The 18,788-nt window shown below is 47.8% G+C and overlaps 1 protein-coding gene across 1 annotated transcript in view; it reads right to left on the reverse strand.

Annotated features, from left to right (window-relative positions):
- Slc16a9 (solute carrier family 16 member 9) overlaps positions 1-15,325 on the reverse strand; it is a 39,153-nt gene extending 23,828 nt beyond the window's left edge. The window contains exons 1-2 of the mRNA XM_032889138.1: positions 15,008-15,325; positions 4,495-4,727 (exon numbers count right to left, since the gene is read on the reverse strand). Coding sequence (XP_032745029.1) covers positions 4,495-4,690 — 196 coding nt within the window. The 5' untranslated portion in view covers positions 4,691-4,727; positions 15,008-15,325. The remainder of the gene's footprint in view (positions 1-4,494; positions 4,728-15,007) is intronic.
- Positions 15,326-18,788: the final 3,463 nt, after the last annotated feature.

Consider the following 18,788-nt stretch of genomic DNA (forward strand, 5'->3'; position numbering starts at 1 on the left):
ACAATATGGCAAATGTCACGTTGTGCTCCTTGTCAAACCTTGCTAGTCAAAAACAGCCCAAGTAATGTCATATTTCACCCCGCCCCCAGATTTAGCAAGAGAGAAGGCTATGGTTAGCTCAGAAGCCCACCCTGCCTCTTGAGGGTGTACTTCTACTCTATAACAAAACCTTCCAGACCATTGTAGAGTGGTGCAAACCTTTAACCCCAGCACTATGGAGATAGAACAGCTCTCTGTGAGTTCAAGAACAGCTTGGTCTACACAGTGAATTCCTGTACACAAGAGCTACAATCTCTCTCTCTCTCTCTCTCTCTCTCTCTCTCTCTCTCTCTCTCTCTCTCTCCATAAATATAATATATATTATATATGTAACATATACATATATGTAATCTCCCAATTTCTTATTCTGAATGCTTACTTTCTAAAAAAAAAAAAAAAAAATTTATTTTATGTGAGTACACTACAGCTGTCTTCAGACACACCAGAAGAGGGCACCAGATCTCACTATAGATGATTGTGAGCCACCATGTGGTTGCTGGGAATTGAACTCAGGACCTCTGGAAGAGCAGCCAGGGCTCTTAACCTCTGAGCCGTCTCTCCAGCCCCCTCTGAATGTTTTCTTGATGCTAACAAAAACCTGGAGACAGGAGGTCTCTATCTAAGTTTCTCTAGATCTGAGACCTCCCCAGCCCTCTCTAGCAACAAAAGATATGCTGGATGACAGTCATGAGGATGGTCACTGTGGTTCTGCAGTGAGTACTGCTTGCACACGTGCGTGCACGCGTGTGCACACACACACACACACACAGACTTCCAGAAGTGTTTGCTCCTTCTCTTCCACCACTGCTTTTTAAGGAGTTCCTCTTGGTCTCTTTTCTGTGTTCATCCTAAGAGCTCTGAGCTGCAGGTTCAAATGCCTCCTCCTCTAGTAGCTGGTGTCAGGCTCCAGGAAGGTGAATAGCCTGCCCCGGCTTGCCTGACTGAAAGGTGGTTTGAGCCAACACAAGTTCCACTCAGGTTATCCCAAGTGCTTTTGTGTACAGGTTTTCATCCTAATTTTGTTAATGTTTCAAATTCCATATGTTTTAGTTTTTCTCTTTTTCTGTTTCTTTTCTTCCTTTGCCTGAAGTGAGACATTCATTGATCTAAAGAGACCGAAATTTGGAACTGCCTCATTTAGAATACATATGCATTTTTACTTTAATTATCCCTTCCACTTATGGCATCAGAAGAATGTGCAGTAACAGCCCTTCAAGTTATACTTAAACATTTATTATTGGTGCTCTCGAGAACAACAAAGGAGGCTAGAGAGACGTGTGGGAAACGAGTTGACACCGCCAAAGAGGCTTCCAGATACACTCAGGATTTCCTGGAAGCACTGTGCAAAGTAATTGGTTCTGCGCAGACAACGTACTTGCTAGCCAAAGATTTGCCCTATACAGAAATGAAGTTCATAACAGTTTCTGTGGTTTTAGTTTTTAATGACCTCATGCTTGGGAAGTACAAACGTTTGAAAGAAAAGTAAAAAATTGGATCAGATAACTAATATTCAAATAGTGTTGGTGCTTAACTTTTCCAAAGACCAGTCAGCTTATCTTGAGTCTTTCTTCTCTGTGTTGTTCTTGAACAGAGATTATCAAAATGCTACATTCAAGCACATCCAGAATTCTTGGCATTCCTAAATATCTTAAGAGACTTAGAAGTGTAGTTCCAACATCACAGAAGCCCAGACCTGAAGGACCACTAAGGTCGGGCACGAGTGGGTAGTAATAGAGGTCAGACTTGCTTCTGTGTCAAAGCAATCCCATGGTTCCAAGGGCCAAGGGGAAAACATTAAGAAGGATTTGCTACTTTGCCTCTGGGCAACAACTCTGTCAACTGCCCTTTTATAATCCAACCTCTCCCAGAATCCATTCACATCCATCTCTCAAGTTCTTCTCAGCCAGGCTGGTTTCTTAGAGTAGATAAGGCCCAGATTTTAGGGCCATGGTCTTCTGTCATTGTCATGAAATACTTAATTCTTTTTTTTTTCTTTTTTCTTTTTCTTTTTTTTCGGAGCTGGGGACCGAACCCAGGGCCTTGCGCTTTCTAGGCAAGCGCTCTACCACTGAGCTAAATCCCCAACCCGAAATACTTAATTCTTAAGCAAGGATTCTTATATCATATTGCTCTGGGGTGGATAAACTATGTAGACAGTCCTATTAAAATAAAGATGGCTTGTTCTCACCCTTGAGACAAATGTGGTTGACCTAGGAACATGGAGATGTTGACCTAGGGACATGATGATGTTGACTTAGGGACATGGAGACATTGACCTAGGACATGGAGATGTTCACCTAGGGACATGATGATGTTGACTTAGGGACATGATGATGTTGACCTAGGACATGGAGCTGATGACATAGGACATGAAGATGTTGACCTAGAACATGGAGTTGATGACCTAGGGATATGGAGATGTTGACCTAGGGAGAAGGAGACATTGACCTAGGGACATAGAGATGTTGACCTAGAACATGGAGTTGATGACCTAGGGATATGGAGATGTTGACCTAGGGAGAGGGAGACATTTACTTAGTGACATGGAAATGTTGACCTAGGGACAAGGAGATGTTGACCTAGAACATGGAGCTGATGACCTAGAGGCATTTTGAAGTTGAGTTAGAGACATAGAGACATTGACCTAAGGACATGGAGATGTTGACCTAGGGACATGGAGATATTGGGGGGCTGAGTCAGTTTTTAAGGGACACCAACTTCAGTTTCTACACCTGTGTCCATGCTCCACATCCCAGATGCCACCTACCCTCTCCTCCCTCCTGAACTAACTCTGGGACAAGCCTTGTTCTCCTACCGTGTGCCAAGGGGCCTATCATTGCAATTATCCTTGGATCCTTTTCTGGGAGTCCCAATAATCACTGTTCTGTTTAAGAACTTGCTAATAGAAGTGATGAAGTCTAAGACCTCACCGCGAAAAATCTCCTCTCCACACCAGGTTGGTCCTCCAGAAAGCCATGTGCTCCAATCTCTTTATGAATTTACTTCAGATCCCTTTATGAGTGCATCCCTTACTAGCCGCCTGGGCTTTGACAACGTTACAAGTTTTAACTTTACCATCACACGCGTAGGTGTGTGCCTGCGTGCGTGTATTGCACTACGTGTGTGCAAGTACCCACGGAGCCCGGAGGACACTGGATCCCCAGGAACTGATGTTACAGGCAGTTGTGAGCCACCTGCCAATGGTAGGAAGCTTCTATGAGAAGAGCAAATCCTGTTAACCACTGAGCCATGTCTCCAGCCCTAGCAATGGTTTAAAAACTTTCAAACAAGTCCCGGGCAAACTTCCTGTTTCTCTTGACTCTGCAACAGCCCGAGATTTCTCCACCTGTTTAGTCATGCTTAGTTTTCTTATCTAAGAAGGTCAGAGGAGCCTGCCTGCTGGGTTTCCCCCACATCTACGCATCCTGTTTTGGATTTAACACCTGGACACCATTGCTCTATATTGACAGCCGAGAGACAGACATATCTTTAAAAAGGGATGACTAATGTGGGGCTATTTTAAGCAGACTTTCATAAACCCGTTTTAAAACTCAAAAACACCTTGTGAATCACCGCATCCCATGTCCCGAGTTTCCCCACAGGATAGAGATCGGGTTTTGCTCCCGGAATCCTGAGACGTTCATAGCACACAGGAAGACTCCATGTGTAACCCAATCCACCCATGTCCGTCTTGGTACATAGGAAGAAACCCCATGTGTACTCCCCCATGCTGGTCTTGGCCCACTTGGTGCTTCAACAGTGCCAGATAAGACGGAGTGACAGTCATTAATAATCACGACAGAACTCAAACCGTGACTCAAGACACTAAAGTGGTATATGATATCCATGGTCAAGAGGTTAATAAGGAAAAAAAAGTCCTTTCCTGTTTGCTTTAACACAGCAACCGCTACCACCCCACAAACAACTGTTTATCAGAATAGATCTTCATATAACCCCCGCGAAAAGCCCAAAGAATGTCACCACGTGAGATATGAGTGCCTTGCTGTGTGATATTTTTCTGAGGAGGTGGCTGTGATTGACAGGCATGTGAACTGACCCTACTGCCGAGTCTGAGAAGGAACCGGAGCTTGGAAGTCACGGCGATCACGGATATCCCAGCACACTGTAGACATTCTGTACTTACATCGATGGGAATATGTGTGTTCCTCATTAGATGGTGAGTCGTGTGTGTGTGCGCGCGCGTGCGTGCACGCGAGTGTGTGTGTGTGTGTGTGTGTGTGTGTGTGTGTGTGTGTGTGTGTATGTGTTCACATGTGTATGCGGGTGCCCACAGAGGGCACAAGAGTGTGTCCCATGCCCTGGAGCAGTCTCAAAGACAAAGAGGAAAATACGCATTATGCTTAAACCGTGTAAAACCCTTCCGTGCCCTGCGCGATTTTAACAAGGAGGCAAACATAATGAATGATTAAAATGTAAGAAAACGGATCCACTTACTTGCAAGCAAGCCGACTCCGCTTGCGAGGGATCCCACCCAGGCTGTTTTTCCCTTTCCTTCGCCAAAGGCATCCAACCATTCCACGTACAAGACCCCGACAGCTAACGGGGATCCGTAACAGAGGAACTGGGTGAAGAAGGAGACAACCACTATCACCCAGCCCCACCCTCCGTCAGGTGACTTCTGAAACCCCATCGTGAGGTGAGATCAGTGCAGCGGTCCGCTGACGGGTCTAGAAAACAAGAGAAAAACGTCTTTAGAGGGTGGTGGGTACAGAGTTTGGGGTTAAAATCCCTCTTCCTGGAAGGCAGAGATGGCCCAGCCGTTAAGAGCACTGGTTGTTCTTCCAGAAGACCCCACTTTTGTTGCTAGGACCCATGTTGGGTGGCTCACAGCTATCGCCCTCTTCTGGACTCCTCAGGCATTGCAGTCACATCTCACACACCGACCCACACACACACACACACACACACACACACACACGCACGCACGCACGCAATTAGAATAAATCTTTAAAAATAAATAAAAATTAATTATGGCTTCCTGACTTAAAGAAAATTCTCTAAACACACAACATGGATACATATACAATACGACTGCCCTATCAGATTTACACCTTCACTTATAATTTGCATAAATCACACAACCCCGGGAGCACGTCTTCTAATTATAAAAAGGCAGATGGTGAAATGTCTTCCCCAACCTTCGTCTCCTTCACCTGGCTCTCTTCCCAATCGTAAGAAACCACTGATTTTAGCCTCCCAGGATTAGTAAGGAGAGTGTTCTTCAGTCAGAGCAAAGAGGCTTGAATCGGGTCTTCTGGCTTGACAGGTACCCTAACCTGCTAAGCCACCTCCTCAAACATAGTCAGTTTCCCTGGAACCCACATGGTGGAAGACAAGCTTTGACCTTCACGCACACACGCTGTGCTATGCCCATGCCTGCCCCATAATACATAAGTAAAAATGGAATTTTTGAAAAGGATGAAGCTTAGATACTTGGGAAATGTTTTTAGTCCCGCCTTGGGGCTGGCCCTTACACCACCAAGAGTCCTGCCCATTCCTGATGACCATAGGAAGTGGTGGTGACCTGTGGTGAGGCACTCCTGTCCCTGAGGGTTGTCAGCTGAAGGCCTTTTTCCAACTGCGATCCCTGCAGCATCGGTAAGGATGTGTTCATTGGCTCCTGGAGTCCGGAGGGGAGCCCATGGGACATCTCCAGCTTTGGAAGCCTAGTCACGCTCCGAGGGCCGCATCACTGTACTGGCTGGTTTGTGTGTGAACTTAACACAAGCAGGAGTTATCACAGAGAAAGGAGCCTCCCTTGAGGAGATGCCTCCATGAGACCCAGCTGTAAGGCATTTTCTCAACTAGTGATCAAGGGTGGGAGGGCCCAGCCCATGGTGGGCGGTGCCATCCTGGGCTGTAGTCCTGGGTTCTATAAGAGAGCAGGCTGAGCAAGCCATGGGGGGGCAAGCCAGTAAGCAACATCCCTCCATGGCCTCTGCATCAGCTCCTGCCTCCAGGTTCCTGCCCTCTGTGAGTTCCTGTCCTGACTTCCCTTGGTGATGAACAGAAGTGTGGAAGTGTAAGCTGAATAAACCCTTTCCTCCCCAACTTGCTTCTTGGCCATGATGTCTGTGCAGGAATACAAACCCTGACTAAGACGCTCACATTCAAGTAAGCAAAACCAAGCACAAATTCTTATATTTTAGTTGTTGTTTTTTTTTTTTTTTTTGGTTTTGGGGTTTTTTTGTTTTTTTGTTTTTTGACAAAAATCACCATTTGGACATTTTATTGTTCCATGTAACATGTAACCTCTGAAATTTCCCACGATTCTAGACCCTTTTAAAATCAGTACAGCAGCTCCCTGTGTGGCTTTCTGCTTATTCCTGCACTATTTATGTGCTGATTTAAAAAAAAAATTGGGCTGGAGAGATGGCTCAGCAGTTAAGAGCACTGATTGCTCTTCCAGAGGTCCTGAGTTCAATTCCCAGCGACCACATGATGGCTCTGGCAACCGTCTGGGATTCAATGTCCTCTTCTGGTGTGTCTGACAGCTACAGTGTACTCATATAAAAATAAATAAATCTTTAGAAAAAAGTAAAGAAAAGAATTGTGCAATGGTTCAAAATTTTTTTAAAAAGCTTAGATATTCCATCTCTTTTATGTCTGTTATTTTATCTTATTGGTTTTATCATGTGTGCCTCTGTAGGTGTACGTGTATCCATGCCTACAGCACACGTGTGGACATCAGAGGGATGATCTGCGGAAGCCATTTCTTTTCCTCCATAGTACGTTCAGGGAGTTGAACTCGGGTCATAAGGTTTGGCGACAAGCACCTTTCCCTGCTGAGCCATCTTGCTAGCCCCTGATTCATTTTTGGAGACACAGCCTAGAATTGATCACTCAAGCCAAACTGGCTGGCTAGTGAACCCCACAGATTCACATGTCTACCCCCACCCCACCCTTAGCGCTGGTATGAGCCACCAACCGGCCATATTTATGTAGGGGCTGGAATCAAATTCAGGTCTTTGTGCTTCTCTGGCAAACACATTACTGTCTGCCCTTCTGTCCCCCCAGTCTCTCCAAGGGCCTGTACTGACAATCCCTGCTCAGAATCCAATTTAAGGAAAATACAGTCTTAATTCCCCAAACCTAGTGCAGGAGCAAGCAAACGTCTCATAGGATGGACAGGCTCTGTAAGACAAATGCCAACTGAGAACCAACTTCCTGTAAATCCCCAAGTTATAACACTTTGGGAAGGCGCAGGCTGACAGGCAGGACCAGAGGAGGGAAAACTGGATTTTCAGGAAGGTAAAGACTGTATGTGTCCCTCTTAAAAACGTAAGAAAGTCTTTTCTTCAGTGACTCCCCTTCCACCTTGCCATGGGTGACATTTCAACACGCAGGACAAGACTAGGGTAATCTCTCACAGTAAGTGTCCGGGACAGCAAATCTTTAGAAAAGGAAGTGCCTATTGGGTTAACAACTGTGGCTTGGTAGACAAGTTTTTGTGGTGTTGACTGACACCTGATCGCTGATCCGCCATTATCCCCCAGTTTACACGATTGTCATCCTGTCTGTCAACAGGAGCGACGGGATGGAGATGGAGAACAATGCCGTTCTGGCGCTTTCCTTCATGGCTTAGCGATCTCTTGCCTGCTGAGGCGCTAAAAAGCTCAACACATCAGAGTATCGGGTACAGCAGAGCCCACGGCCAGAAACTAGCATAGACCAGAGATGGGCTAGAATATAGCTACCAAGATCCAGTTAAGGCAGGCTTCATCCTAACGTTGTAGGGTAACTGCATTTAGGAACATTCCATTACGTATGTCAAGATGACCGAAACAGGCGTACGGAAATAAATATCTGAAGCAATAGAAGGCGTTAATGGCCCTGATCTGACCTTTGACTGTTACACGGTGCACCCATGAACTTAACTATCGCACCATACTCCACAAAGAATACTATGTACAAATACTCCGTCAGTTAAAACTAAGAGTCATTAAAGTGCTAGTCCAGGTTGACTTATTAGTATCCGGGCCCGGAATAAAGAAGAGCTGTGGGTTTGTACGTCATGTCAAACCCTCTGTGTCTCGTCTCCAGACCAGCTCAGGCACATAAGGTCTGCGGCCTCTCTGAATGCACCGGTCTCGTTTTTTTGTTTGTTGAAATGGGTTCTTTTCTTCCCCAATGTCTGCCCTGAAGTTCAAGCTACAGCCAGGCCCACTTGTTTATAAAATAGTTCGTTGACACGAACCGAGGAGAACACTCACGCCTGGCAAATCCCAGAATCCATTTCTGAAATCGCTTTGCAGCTGAGTGGGGGTGGTGCGAGACTTTAATCCCAGCACTTGGGAGGGAGAGCTAGGTGGAGCTCAATGGGTTTGGAGACAGCCTTGTGTATAGAGAGTCTAACCAAGGCTACATGGTGAGACCCTGTCCTAGCAAATAAATAGCTATAGATAGACAGGTGATAGATAGATAGATAGATAGATAGATAGATAGATAGATAGATAGATAGATAGATGATAGATAGATAGATGATAGATAGATAGATAGATAGATAGATAGATAGATAGATAGATAGAATAAAATTTTTTTAAAAAATGCAGTTCAGTTAAAGAAGTTCATTGCACAATTCCTCTTGGAATCACTAAGGAAACCCACAATCGTGTTTTCCTTCCCCTCTTTGGACTCAGAGAAATGCACTCTAAAACAATCTAAGCTGCTATTGTGATTCAAGTCACAAGAGCAAAATCTTTTAACTCGTTTAGTGGAAATTCAAGGAGATCCCAGATTGTTCTAAGTTTACCGAGGGGCAGGCAACACAACGTCGTCCCTTTGTTCCTAGCACTTGGGAGGAAGGGGTAGGCAGATCATGGTGAACCAGCTAGATGTAAGGTTCTATCTCAAAAAGGAGGAGAAGGAAGGGGGAGGGGGAGGGGAGGAGAGAAGGGGAGGGGAGGGGGATGTATGAACAAATCTTGCAGGACAAAGGCAACAGAGGGTTCCAAACATCTTGAGTTGACCTCCGAATACACCTTGACCAAGAGGCAGCCAGTTTACTACGTCATGCTGGGACGGAGTCCAGAACAGCAGCAAGGATAATGTTCAGAGAAACACCTCTGGGTCCTGGAACTCAGCCATATCATCGCTGGAAGGCGCAATTAACAGGAGTCATCAGCGGCTGAAGTCCCTGATGTGATCACAGCAGGGGTCGTAGGCAGAGAATGCCCTTTGACCTTCGAGCTTGGTGGCTGTCTGAAGTTGAATCTGATGACCTGTCAGTTTGATAGGGTCGGGAATCACTGGGGAGGGGACTCGAAGAGAGAGATCACCCAGACCAACATGGCCGGCAGACATGCCTAGGGGGCATTTTCCTGATTGATTATGGTGTAGGAAGGTCCAGGATACTATTATCTGGGAAGGTAGTTCTGGGCTGGATTAGAACAGTCCTGCAAGCAGGCCAGCAAACTGTGTCCCTGCACTGTGTCTGCTTCAGTCCCTGCTCGAGTTCTGCCGTGACTTTCCTCAGTAACCGTACTGCAGCCTGGAAATGGGAGCTAAATAAGTCATTTCCTTCCCTAAGTTGCTTTTGTGGGGGTGTTTAATCACAACACCAGAGACAACACCAGGGCAGCAGCAGCCTAGCACTTGCCAGAAATCACCACCAAAGGGGCAGTGACACATTCTAGCTAGGAAGAGGCCAGCTATGAGTCAACGGACTCAGGCTAAGGTCACTGAATCACACATTGTCGAGGTTAAGGCCAAATCTGGCCCCAAGATGGTTTTGTTTGACCCGCTCAGTGAGGGAACTTTTATGCTTGTTTTGGGTGGATTTGAACTAATTGCCAATGCTTCAAAATCTGGAAGGTTACCATCGAAATTCGAATCTCAGGGTTCCCCACACCCCCCAAAAAAAGAAAAGAGAAATTCTGAATAATTAGCTGGACCTGAGTAACTCTGGCCTCGGTTGGATGAACATCTCTTCGGTTTCTTCTACTCTCTAATAAGTGCCCCCTCCCCTACCCCTCCCCCGCTGCCACCCCCTCCCACCCTCCTGAGCCTAGATGAAATGCTAAGTGTGCTTAGTGACTTAGTGTCCCACCTCACTTATCCTAATGCCCTGGCAGACACTCCCACCCCCACTCCCCCACCCCACCCTGCCCCTGCTGTCCTCTTTATTTACCTGTGGTCTGTCTCACCTGATACCATAGACTTTGCTCATTGAGCTAGTAAGGAGCCACCACCTATTTTAAGTCCTGTCCAACCTCAGAGAAGATATCGAACAGGATGTGTGAGCTATCTGGACTCAAAAGGTTTAACAGAATACAAACGCTCAGCCACCACGCCCAGCTCTACCCACATTTGGCAAGATTCCTCCTCTGGGTCCTGCCCTCACCATGTTCTTGGTGCTGCTACATTTGTTTCCTGTAGCCCAGCCTAGAGCTTGGCCCGGGAGTGTCCTGGCAAAGATATCCATTATGAGACCTCACTTCTGTTTCATATGCTTATACAACTTACATGTGATTGTTTAGAACCCAATCTGACATCTGAATACACCATTTGATATGACCCAAAATTTCGCACCAGAATTAAGAATTCTCCCTTTCACCAAGTCCACCAATAATATCACAGGGATGAGAAAACCAAAGTCATACAGGCCTCAAAGGATGGGCTCATAGGGTTACCAGGTATGGTGCCTCTCCTCTCCTCTCTCTCCTCTCCTCTCCTCTCCTCTCCTCTCCTCTCTCTCCTCTCCTCTCCTCTCCTCTCCTCTCCTCTCCTTTTCCTTCTCTTTTCTCTCTGTCTTTCTGTCTCTCTGTATCTGTGTCTCTGTGTGTTGTACGTGTGTGTGTTTACTTCTGGGCTCTCTGTTCTTGAGACAGACAGGGTTTCTCTGTGCAAAACAGGTTACCTGTAATTCGTCTTGTCTCTCCTCCCCCCCTTGTCTTTTTCTCTCTGTCTCTCTCTGTGTCTTTCTCTGCCTCTCTGCTACTCTCTGCTTCTCTCTGCTTCTCTCTGTCTCCTCTGCCTCTCTCTCTCTCTCTCTCTCTCTCTCTCTCTCTCTCTCTCTCTCTCTCTCTCTCAGGTTCTGTCTAAAACCACTCTGCCTGGAATTTGCCTTGTAGACCAGACTAGCCTTGAACTCTCTTGAGACTTGAGACTTAAGACTTCTCTGCCTCTACCTCTGCCCTGCCCCTGCCCTGCCCCTGCCCCTGCCCTGCCCCTGCCCCTGCCCCTGCCCCTGCCCCTGCCCTGCCCCTGCCCCTGCCCTGCAGTACTGAGATTGAAGACATGCACCACCACTGCCCAGCTTTCTCTCTCTTGGAATATAGTACTTTTAAAAGCTCAACCTGTGTGCTAGCTGCTTAAACTCTCCCCTATCTTCACCAAGTAAACATTGTATTTTATGGAGTAACTGAACAAATCAAAAGTGTATCCACCATAACAGCCAAATAGACGGGTGACAATACATGGGAGAGAAACAGGGAGATACTTGGAAATAAAGAGAGCTCTGGAGGTCAAGGGTCCCTCAGAAACTGTGGCTGCTCTCATCTCCATATCTAAGGCTGTCCAGTTTGCTAACATTTTCCTTACTCCATACCGCACATCTGCTCAGGCTTAAGAAGACTTTCTTTGAGCGTGGCATCGTGTACTAGGGTGTGTTGGTTTGCTTAAGGGAGATTTTCGCTGTGTAGCTGGGCTGGCCTCCAAAATGTAATCCTCCTGCCCCACCACACCTACCTCTGCGTAACAGTTTTAAAGTGAACAAAGACACTGAACTATGCCCCAGAACAGTGCGTATTAATAATTAATAAACGTCATTAATCAGATTGATGGGGATGAAGATGTGAGGATGCCCTTCAGGAATCATCGAGTGATACAAAGCCATAGCTCAAAGGGCAGGCTCTGATGACAGGACGCTTAGGTCCAAATGCTGGATCGCCTGTCTTTTTCCTTTTAAAGAATTATTATTAATTGAGTGTGTGTGTGTGTGTGTGTGTGTGTGTGTGTGTGTGTGTGTACTGCTGGTGCTCAGGAGGGCAGAGGTTTCTTTCTATCACCTTGGAGCTAGTGTGACAGACAGTTGCCAGCCACCTGACGTGGGTGCTGGGATCTGAACTTGGGTCCTCTGCCTGTTCTTACCTACTGGGCTATCCCTCTAGCCCCAAGATGGACTAGTTCCTTCAGTGGCGTGATCAAAATTCTCAGTCTAAAATCAAAGTTGGGTGGCTCTCGTGACTATCCTTTGGACAAGCACCAGTGGTTACTAGAATGACCGACGATTGAAATAAGAACGTGCTATTACCGTACTGGCCCAGGCAGATCTAGAGGAAAAGCACAACCAGATGTGAAAGGCTATTGGAGTCCAACATGGTAGTAGTCGCCCCGCCCCCCCACACACCTCCCAGCAATGCAGACGGGAAACAAACATGGAGATTTTAATCATTTCCTTAATTTAGAGGCAACTCAGAAGACCAAACTAGAGGCCAAAACCTTAGTCAAGGACACCAAGATTGTCACGCCACGTCGCAAGGGCAATATTCAAATGCGCTTCCGGGTCTTAGCATCGGATACCCCATTTAGCGCCATCTCGTCTCCCAGCCTCGGCTAGCGTGAATTCCGAGGTCCAGCTCCTCCCAGCAGCTGCTTTTCCTCTGAGCACAGCCCACTCACCCCACCTGTGGTGGGATCTTATTCAGCAGGACCCCCTCCCATCAGGGAGACTCCTCTCTCCATCCGAGTCTTGCCTGAGACCCCACACCCAGCACAAAACACTTGCTCATCATAGTCCTCTAGGTTCTTGTTATTTAATAATGGTACGCTATTGGTCTTACTGCCTTTGGACTTCTCCCTTTTCGACATCTTACATCACACATACGCAGAAGCATGCTGTCTTTCCTACCAGACTGAATAGAGGACACACCTTTTTTTGGGGGGGGGACTCAATAATAAATTATAGTTTATACTTTTTGTCCACAAAGAATCATCTGGTGTCTACAAGGAAACCCACAAAACATAAACATAGACACTTGCAGGCTTAGAACACCTGCTTTCCCTTTTTGACAATCTTTAATTGAAACTGAATGATACTTGTCGCCAGATGATTCTTTTCCAGAGAGCTGCGGTCCCTCAAGAAAGACACTGATTCCTGTCTCCTTACCCCTTTCAACTTCTTCACACAATAGTAGTCTATCAGTATAATTTGGGGGAAGATTTAATGTAGAAAAGGACCACACACAAAAAAAAAATTGGAGGGTTCAAAAGAGGGAAGGGGGGTTGGGGATTGAGCTCAGTGGTAGAGCGCTTGCCTAGCAAATGCAAGGCTCTGGGTTCGGTCCTCAGCTCCAAAAACCAGAAACAAAAAAAACAAAAGAGGGAAGGAAATAAAGACGATAGATCTCACAACATCTGTCTAGGCACTAGCCTCTTGGTCTAGTTCAATGGTTCCCAGCATGTGGGTCACAATCCTTTGGGGTCCAACGACCCTTTCCCAGGGGTCATATATCAGATATCCTACATATCCTTTATTTACCTTACAATCCCTAACAGTAGCAAAATTACAGTTATGAAGTAGCAATGAAAATAATTTTATGGTTGGGGTGGAGGGTCACCACAACATGAGGAATTGTATTAAAGGGTCTCAGCATTAGGAAGGTTGAGGACCCCTGACCTAGAGTCTACCTGAAGCCCAGGACCCGCCGGGACATTCAGACACCAGCCACTCCCCACTGTCATAGCCAGTATTGCAGAGCCAAGCAAAGAAAATACTAAAAAGCCCATCGAGAGTTCCTAATGTCCCTCTTCACCACCTTACCACGTCCCTGGCTGGCCCTTCATCAGAGACAGTAGGATTCTCCACTTATCCAATCACAGAAGGATGGGTGGGAAACAAGAAGCGTGCTCTCAGGGCATCGGCGGTGCGGAATATACAAGTTGTTGCCAGTTGGCAGGCGAAATGATTTTATTGTCTAATTTCGATTTGCCTGTCGAGGGAGGTTATGGGTACCAACAGTAGTCTCTGCGCTCACAAAGGGTTTAACGGAGGCTGTAACCAATAGGCACACCCTCTCTTTCTCTACCTTTGCTCGCTCCGTCCGTTGCCTAAGAGTACCTAAGTGGTTTCTGTCCTGCTCTAGGTGAACATGACACTCTAGGCAATTCAAGATGTCTAAATATTACCACTGAGCTGTAGCCCATCAGATGGGCCCAATGAGGCTAGTAAGATATCAACATAAATAATAATATGTAAATAATAACTGTAGTGCCTAAACTTTCCGGATCCTTTGTGCTGCATAGACCTGACATTCCAAGAACGAGGTAAAACAAATCCTGACCTGATTGATGGTCAGGCTCAACGGCTTGCTGCTTTCCCTAAAGCCTCTGTGAATTGCTAAAACCAAAGTAGGTTCCCTGGGCCAACCAGAGCTGAGGCATGCGCACCAAAATCCTTCTAAGTTTTGTTCCTGAGTGTTCAGGTGGCGGAGAAGCCTCCTGGCAGTTGAGCTCCTACACTTTGGAGCGCAGCCCGGGTGCTGCCCTGCCCTGAACCCGGCAGGACCTGCCCGCACCGTGAGCAGTTTATCAAACCTATGCGCCCCAACCTGGATTCTCCCGAGCCCCTAAGCCCACCTCCTCTGGAGCGGCCTTCTGGGAAGTGAGGACCCACTTGGGTCACTCGCCTCTTTCTGATCTGCCACCAGCACCCGCAGAAGATATCCCGGGAGACTCATCCGGCGGCACCCGCCTACTTCCGAGATCTCATCTCCCTTGCTCTTCCCATACTCCATGCAAAACGCAGCCCTGGAAGTATTTTTTTGCAGAGTCAATCTCTCTTTCTAGAAGCGGGGTGCAGAGCGCTCTCAGCCCGGGCAGACGCCCAGACCAGAAGCCGGCCGGTAGCCGCGCGCTCGCGGGTGACAGCGCCTCCTCCTTTCCCTGCAGTTTGCAAGGTGACAGGACAGCTCCCGCGGGGACCTTCTCAGCTCCTGGGGGTTTTTACCTGAGTGACGGACTCGGCTGGGGCGGCTGGAGCAGCTCCGGCCCCGGCTGCTGATCCCGGCCCTTCGCTGGGCGACCGGTCCCGCTGCGCGCAATATACAGCCGCCGCCCTCTGCCCCCGGGACACATGGAGTGCAGCCCGCCCGGCCGGCTCCACCTTCCCCACCCCCACCCCGGGAAGTCACTCCCGGGGTGGTCCCACTCCTGGATCTCCTCTGCAGGGGCACCCTGGCCAGTCTGAACCGGCTGAGACTGCACGCCCGCTGGGGGAAGGAAGAGGAGGTGGAGGAGGAGGAGATGGAGGTGGTGGAAAAGCCGGCGGTAGGGGCGCTGCTTCTACACCGGTGGCTTCAGTCCCCGCTAGGAGGAGGGAGGGCCGGACCTGAGTCCCCTTGGTTCCCCGAGGCTCCCCCGCGTGCCCCCCGCGGAGCACCGCGTGCATTTGCGAGGAACATGTGTGAAAATGAATACAGGGGTTGCATGGTCTCTCTGGTTTCTCGGGGTCACTCGGAGCCTCCTGGCCTGAGCTATACTCGTGGGCAGCGATCCCAGAGGAAAGCGCCCTAGAACTTTGGGAAGTTGGTACCCTTTGGCAGTGGGGAGTAAAGATGCCAAGGGCTTTTCTTTGTGACAACGCCGCGGGAAAGGAGGGCATCCAGGAGGACGAAGAGGGAGGGGGACGCTGTGTGAAGATGGTCAGGTGTCCTGAAGTAGATAAAACCAGGTTAACGTTGCCTGCGGTGCAAGGCAACCCGCGCCATAGCTACCTACCATCCCCTGCCCTCCATGCTGTCACAGAAGTCCACTGCAGAAAACCCGGGCGGTTCCAGTGGCTAACGAATGTGCGGACACCATTCGCTCCAGGGATATGCCTGCCCTGTGCCGTGTGCTCACTTTCAGCCCCATGCACATTCTGTCTGTTGAATTCTTGAAGAGGACTCCGTCTATCTAACAGCTTGAGAATTCCCTTCATACCAGGCAAAGCCTGCGTTCTAACCTAGGCGGCGAGGATTACCTCCTGCAAAGTTTGTTAAGCCTCCTAGCCCTTTTCCGCTTAGTTCCTTATCTAAGAGATTCTCAGAATCTCACCTGCATCGTGGAGTGTGGGAGAGTTGAGAATTCAGAAAAGGTACAGAATCTGGTCATACCCACCACCCTGAGAAATGGCTTTAGCTCTTCTACCCCACACCCCTTTCTATTCAGGTTAAGGAGAAGTCCCCTCAAACATTATTCTTGACCCTAGAGAGAGCTTGTTTGCCATCCCCAGCACCCAATTATGAATAAGCGTGAGTCTGGTTGCTGTCATAACCATGGCGCCAAAGAGGTAGTGGTTACCCTTATTAGAAAGCCTCAGGTCTCACTTAGAACCCTGTATTTGAAACCAATGTGGACTGCTGCCAAGAAACACACACACACACACACACACACACACACACACTCTCTCTCTCTCTCTCTCTCTCTCTCTCTCTCTCTCTCTCTCTCTCTCTCTCAAATCAGAAAAACACCTAACAGTAACAGTAGCCCACTGTGGTGGCTCACACCCATACCCAATTCAAAAGACAGATCTCTGGGAGTTCAGGTCCACCCTGGGCTACATAATGAATTCTAGGCCAGCCCGGGTTACAAAGACCTCATCTGAAAAGAAACACTATCAATTAAAAACAACAACGAAACAGTATCCACAGAAGGTAGGTAGTATAAAAACAAGCAAACAAAAGCCTTGTAGGAGGAAAAGAGACGATGCTGTGCTGTCAGCATCCTAAAACTGTGTTCGTGAGGAAGAAAGGACTCCGCATTCACTCCCTGTGGTGGTCTCATTTGGGCTGGCTCCTGTTCACTCATTGTAGTTACAGCTGACTGGAAACCTACATCATTTCCCCCTCCGTGCTTCAATAAAAGGTGCTTTAGAAAGCTCTCGTTGATCTGCACAGACCTCAGCCGTCAGAGTACGCTCTGATGCCCTCCCGTGTGGTAACCGTCTGAGAAACTACGTTTGGGAAACTGCATACGTGCATCCCTGGCCACGTGGAGTAGGCACAGCCTGTTCCCTCCTGCACCCAATGTCTCTTATAACAGTAAATAGGAAGGGACTGTCTACCCAGGCCAGTCCATGCCCGTCCATGTAAACTGAAGGAGTGCCCTTGTGCAATGACGACGTCCCTGCTCTGTAGTGAAACTGAACCCTGTGGGCTAGACTCAAGCAACAGCAAGGCCTGGCTTGTTCCATGAGTGAGGTGGCTAGAAGGTTGCTCTAGTGCTTGGAGGCCAGCTCTGGGAGTAAAGGGCATGCCACCAGGATGCAATGTGAAAGTTGCCCCTTGTCCCTTGAGGTCCTCGGTTTAGCCATACTGTGGTGGTACAAGCAAGAGAACCCAGTGATCTAGGCCAGCCCTGCCCTTGTATCTACAAATAGAACTGGACCCAGAGAAGCCGGAGGAGTCCCTCCCCCACCACACTGGGTCTGGAAGCACAGAGAGACTGGAAGAAGGGAAACTAAAACCATCTCCTCGTGTCCCCACTGTTTTCAGTCCCCGGAGACATGAAGAACCAGGGACTGTAGACGGAGTTGGGGCTCTCGGCCCAGAGGTCAATATACTTTTAACCTGACAGAGGGAGAAAACGTGACAGGATGGGAGTGAAGCTGGAGCTAAATGAGCCTGCACTGGAAAGAAAATAATTTGGAGCAAAGTGATGAAAGGCATGTTCATGAGGGTACCCAGGCAAACTGATAGATTTGCGCTTTGCCTAATATTGCTACCACCCCCGAAAGCTTTTAGAAAGGGCTTCGTAAATATCCTCAGGGGCCCCAGTTCTGACTAGATGCTATACCAGCGTTGAGAGACTACGATGGAGGAGACATCAGCCTGACATTGCTCCATCTTGGTTCTCATCCCAGGGAAGCAGCAGAGACCAAAAGGGCAGGAAGGCATCAGAGGGTTGGGAGGACGCATCAGAGGATGGATCAGGCTGGCACTGGAGTCGTAGCAGGGAGACCAGCACCCTGGTCCACCACTCAACCTGCCAACACAGCTCTTCTTCCTGACTTCTGAAGGAAAGGCAGGTTTCATTAGACACGTTTATCCGGTGTTTATAAATGACAGCGTAGTTGCAAAGTCCCTGCGTTTTGAAACGACAATAAGTAAAGAAAACACAATTCGGGTTTCGTTCAGATTCCTGAGAGATCAGTCAATCATTAAGTGAATTCTAATTCCTTCTCACACGTTAATTAACCACAGAAAATGACAAAAGTGGGTAAGACATTTTCTCTCAGGCATATGCAGTGTTTGTTTAAAGTCAAATATTTAGGCTTGTGTATTTTTATTTCATGTGTGTGGGTGATTTGCCCGCATGTATGTAGGCACACCACATACATGCCATGTGCCTGAGAAGGTCAGAAGAAGGTGTAGGCTCCTCAGGAACTGGAGTTACTGACAGTTTTGAGTTTCTGGGAGTCAAGCCCAGTTCCCTGGAAGAGGAGCCAGTGCTCTTAACTGCTGAGTCATCCCCTCCCTCCAGACCCTTTGAAAGTTCATTACATGACGTTTTACTCATTTCTGCAGATTTACGTTTTGATCTTTTATACTCTCTGCACAAATGCTTTTGAAGATTCAAGGATGAAGGAAGAGAAATAGATACCATTCTCTGAAAGTCAGTTGATTCCCCAGAACTCTGACATCTTGGTTATCCTCAGAGCCATCTCCTGTGTCTCTACTTACAGATGAGGATGTGGGGGTTCAGAGTTGCTGTGGCTGGTTGAATCTTCTGTGAGTTTGTAATGGAGC

This window comes from Rattus rattus, chromosome 18 (genome assembly GCF_011064425.1).
Source record: "Rattus rattus isolate New Zealand chromosome 18, Rrattus_CSIRO_v1, whole genome shotgun sequence".
Lineage (NCBI taxonomy): Eukaryota > Metazoa > Chordata > Mammalia > Rodentia > Muridae > Rattus > Rattus rattus.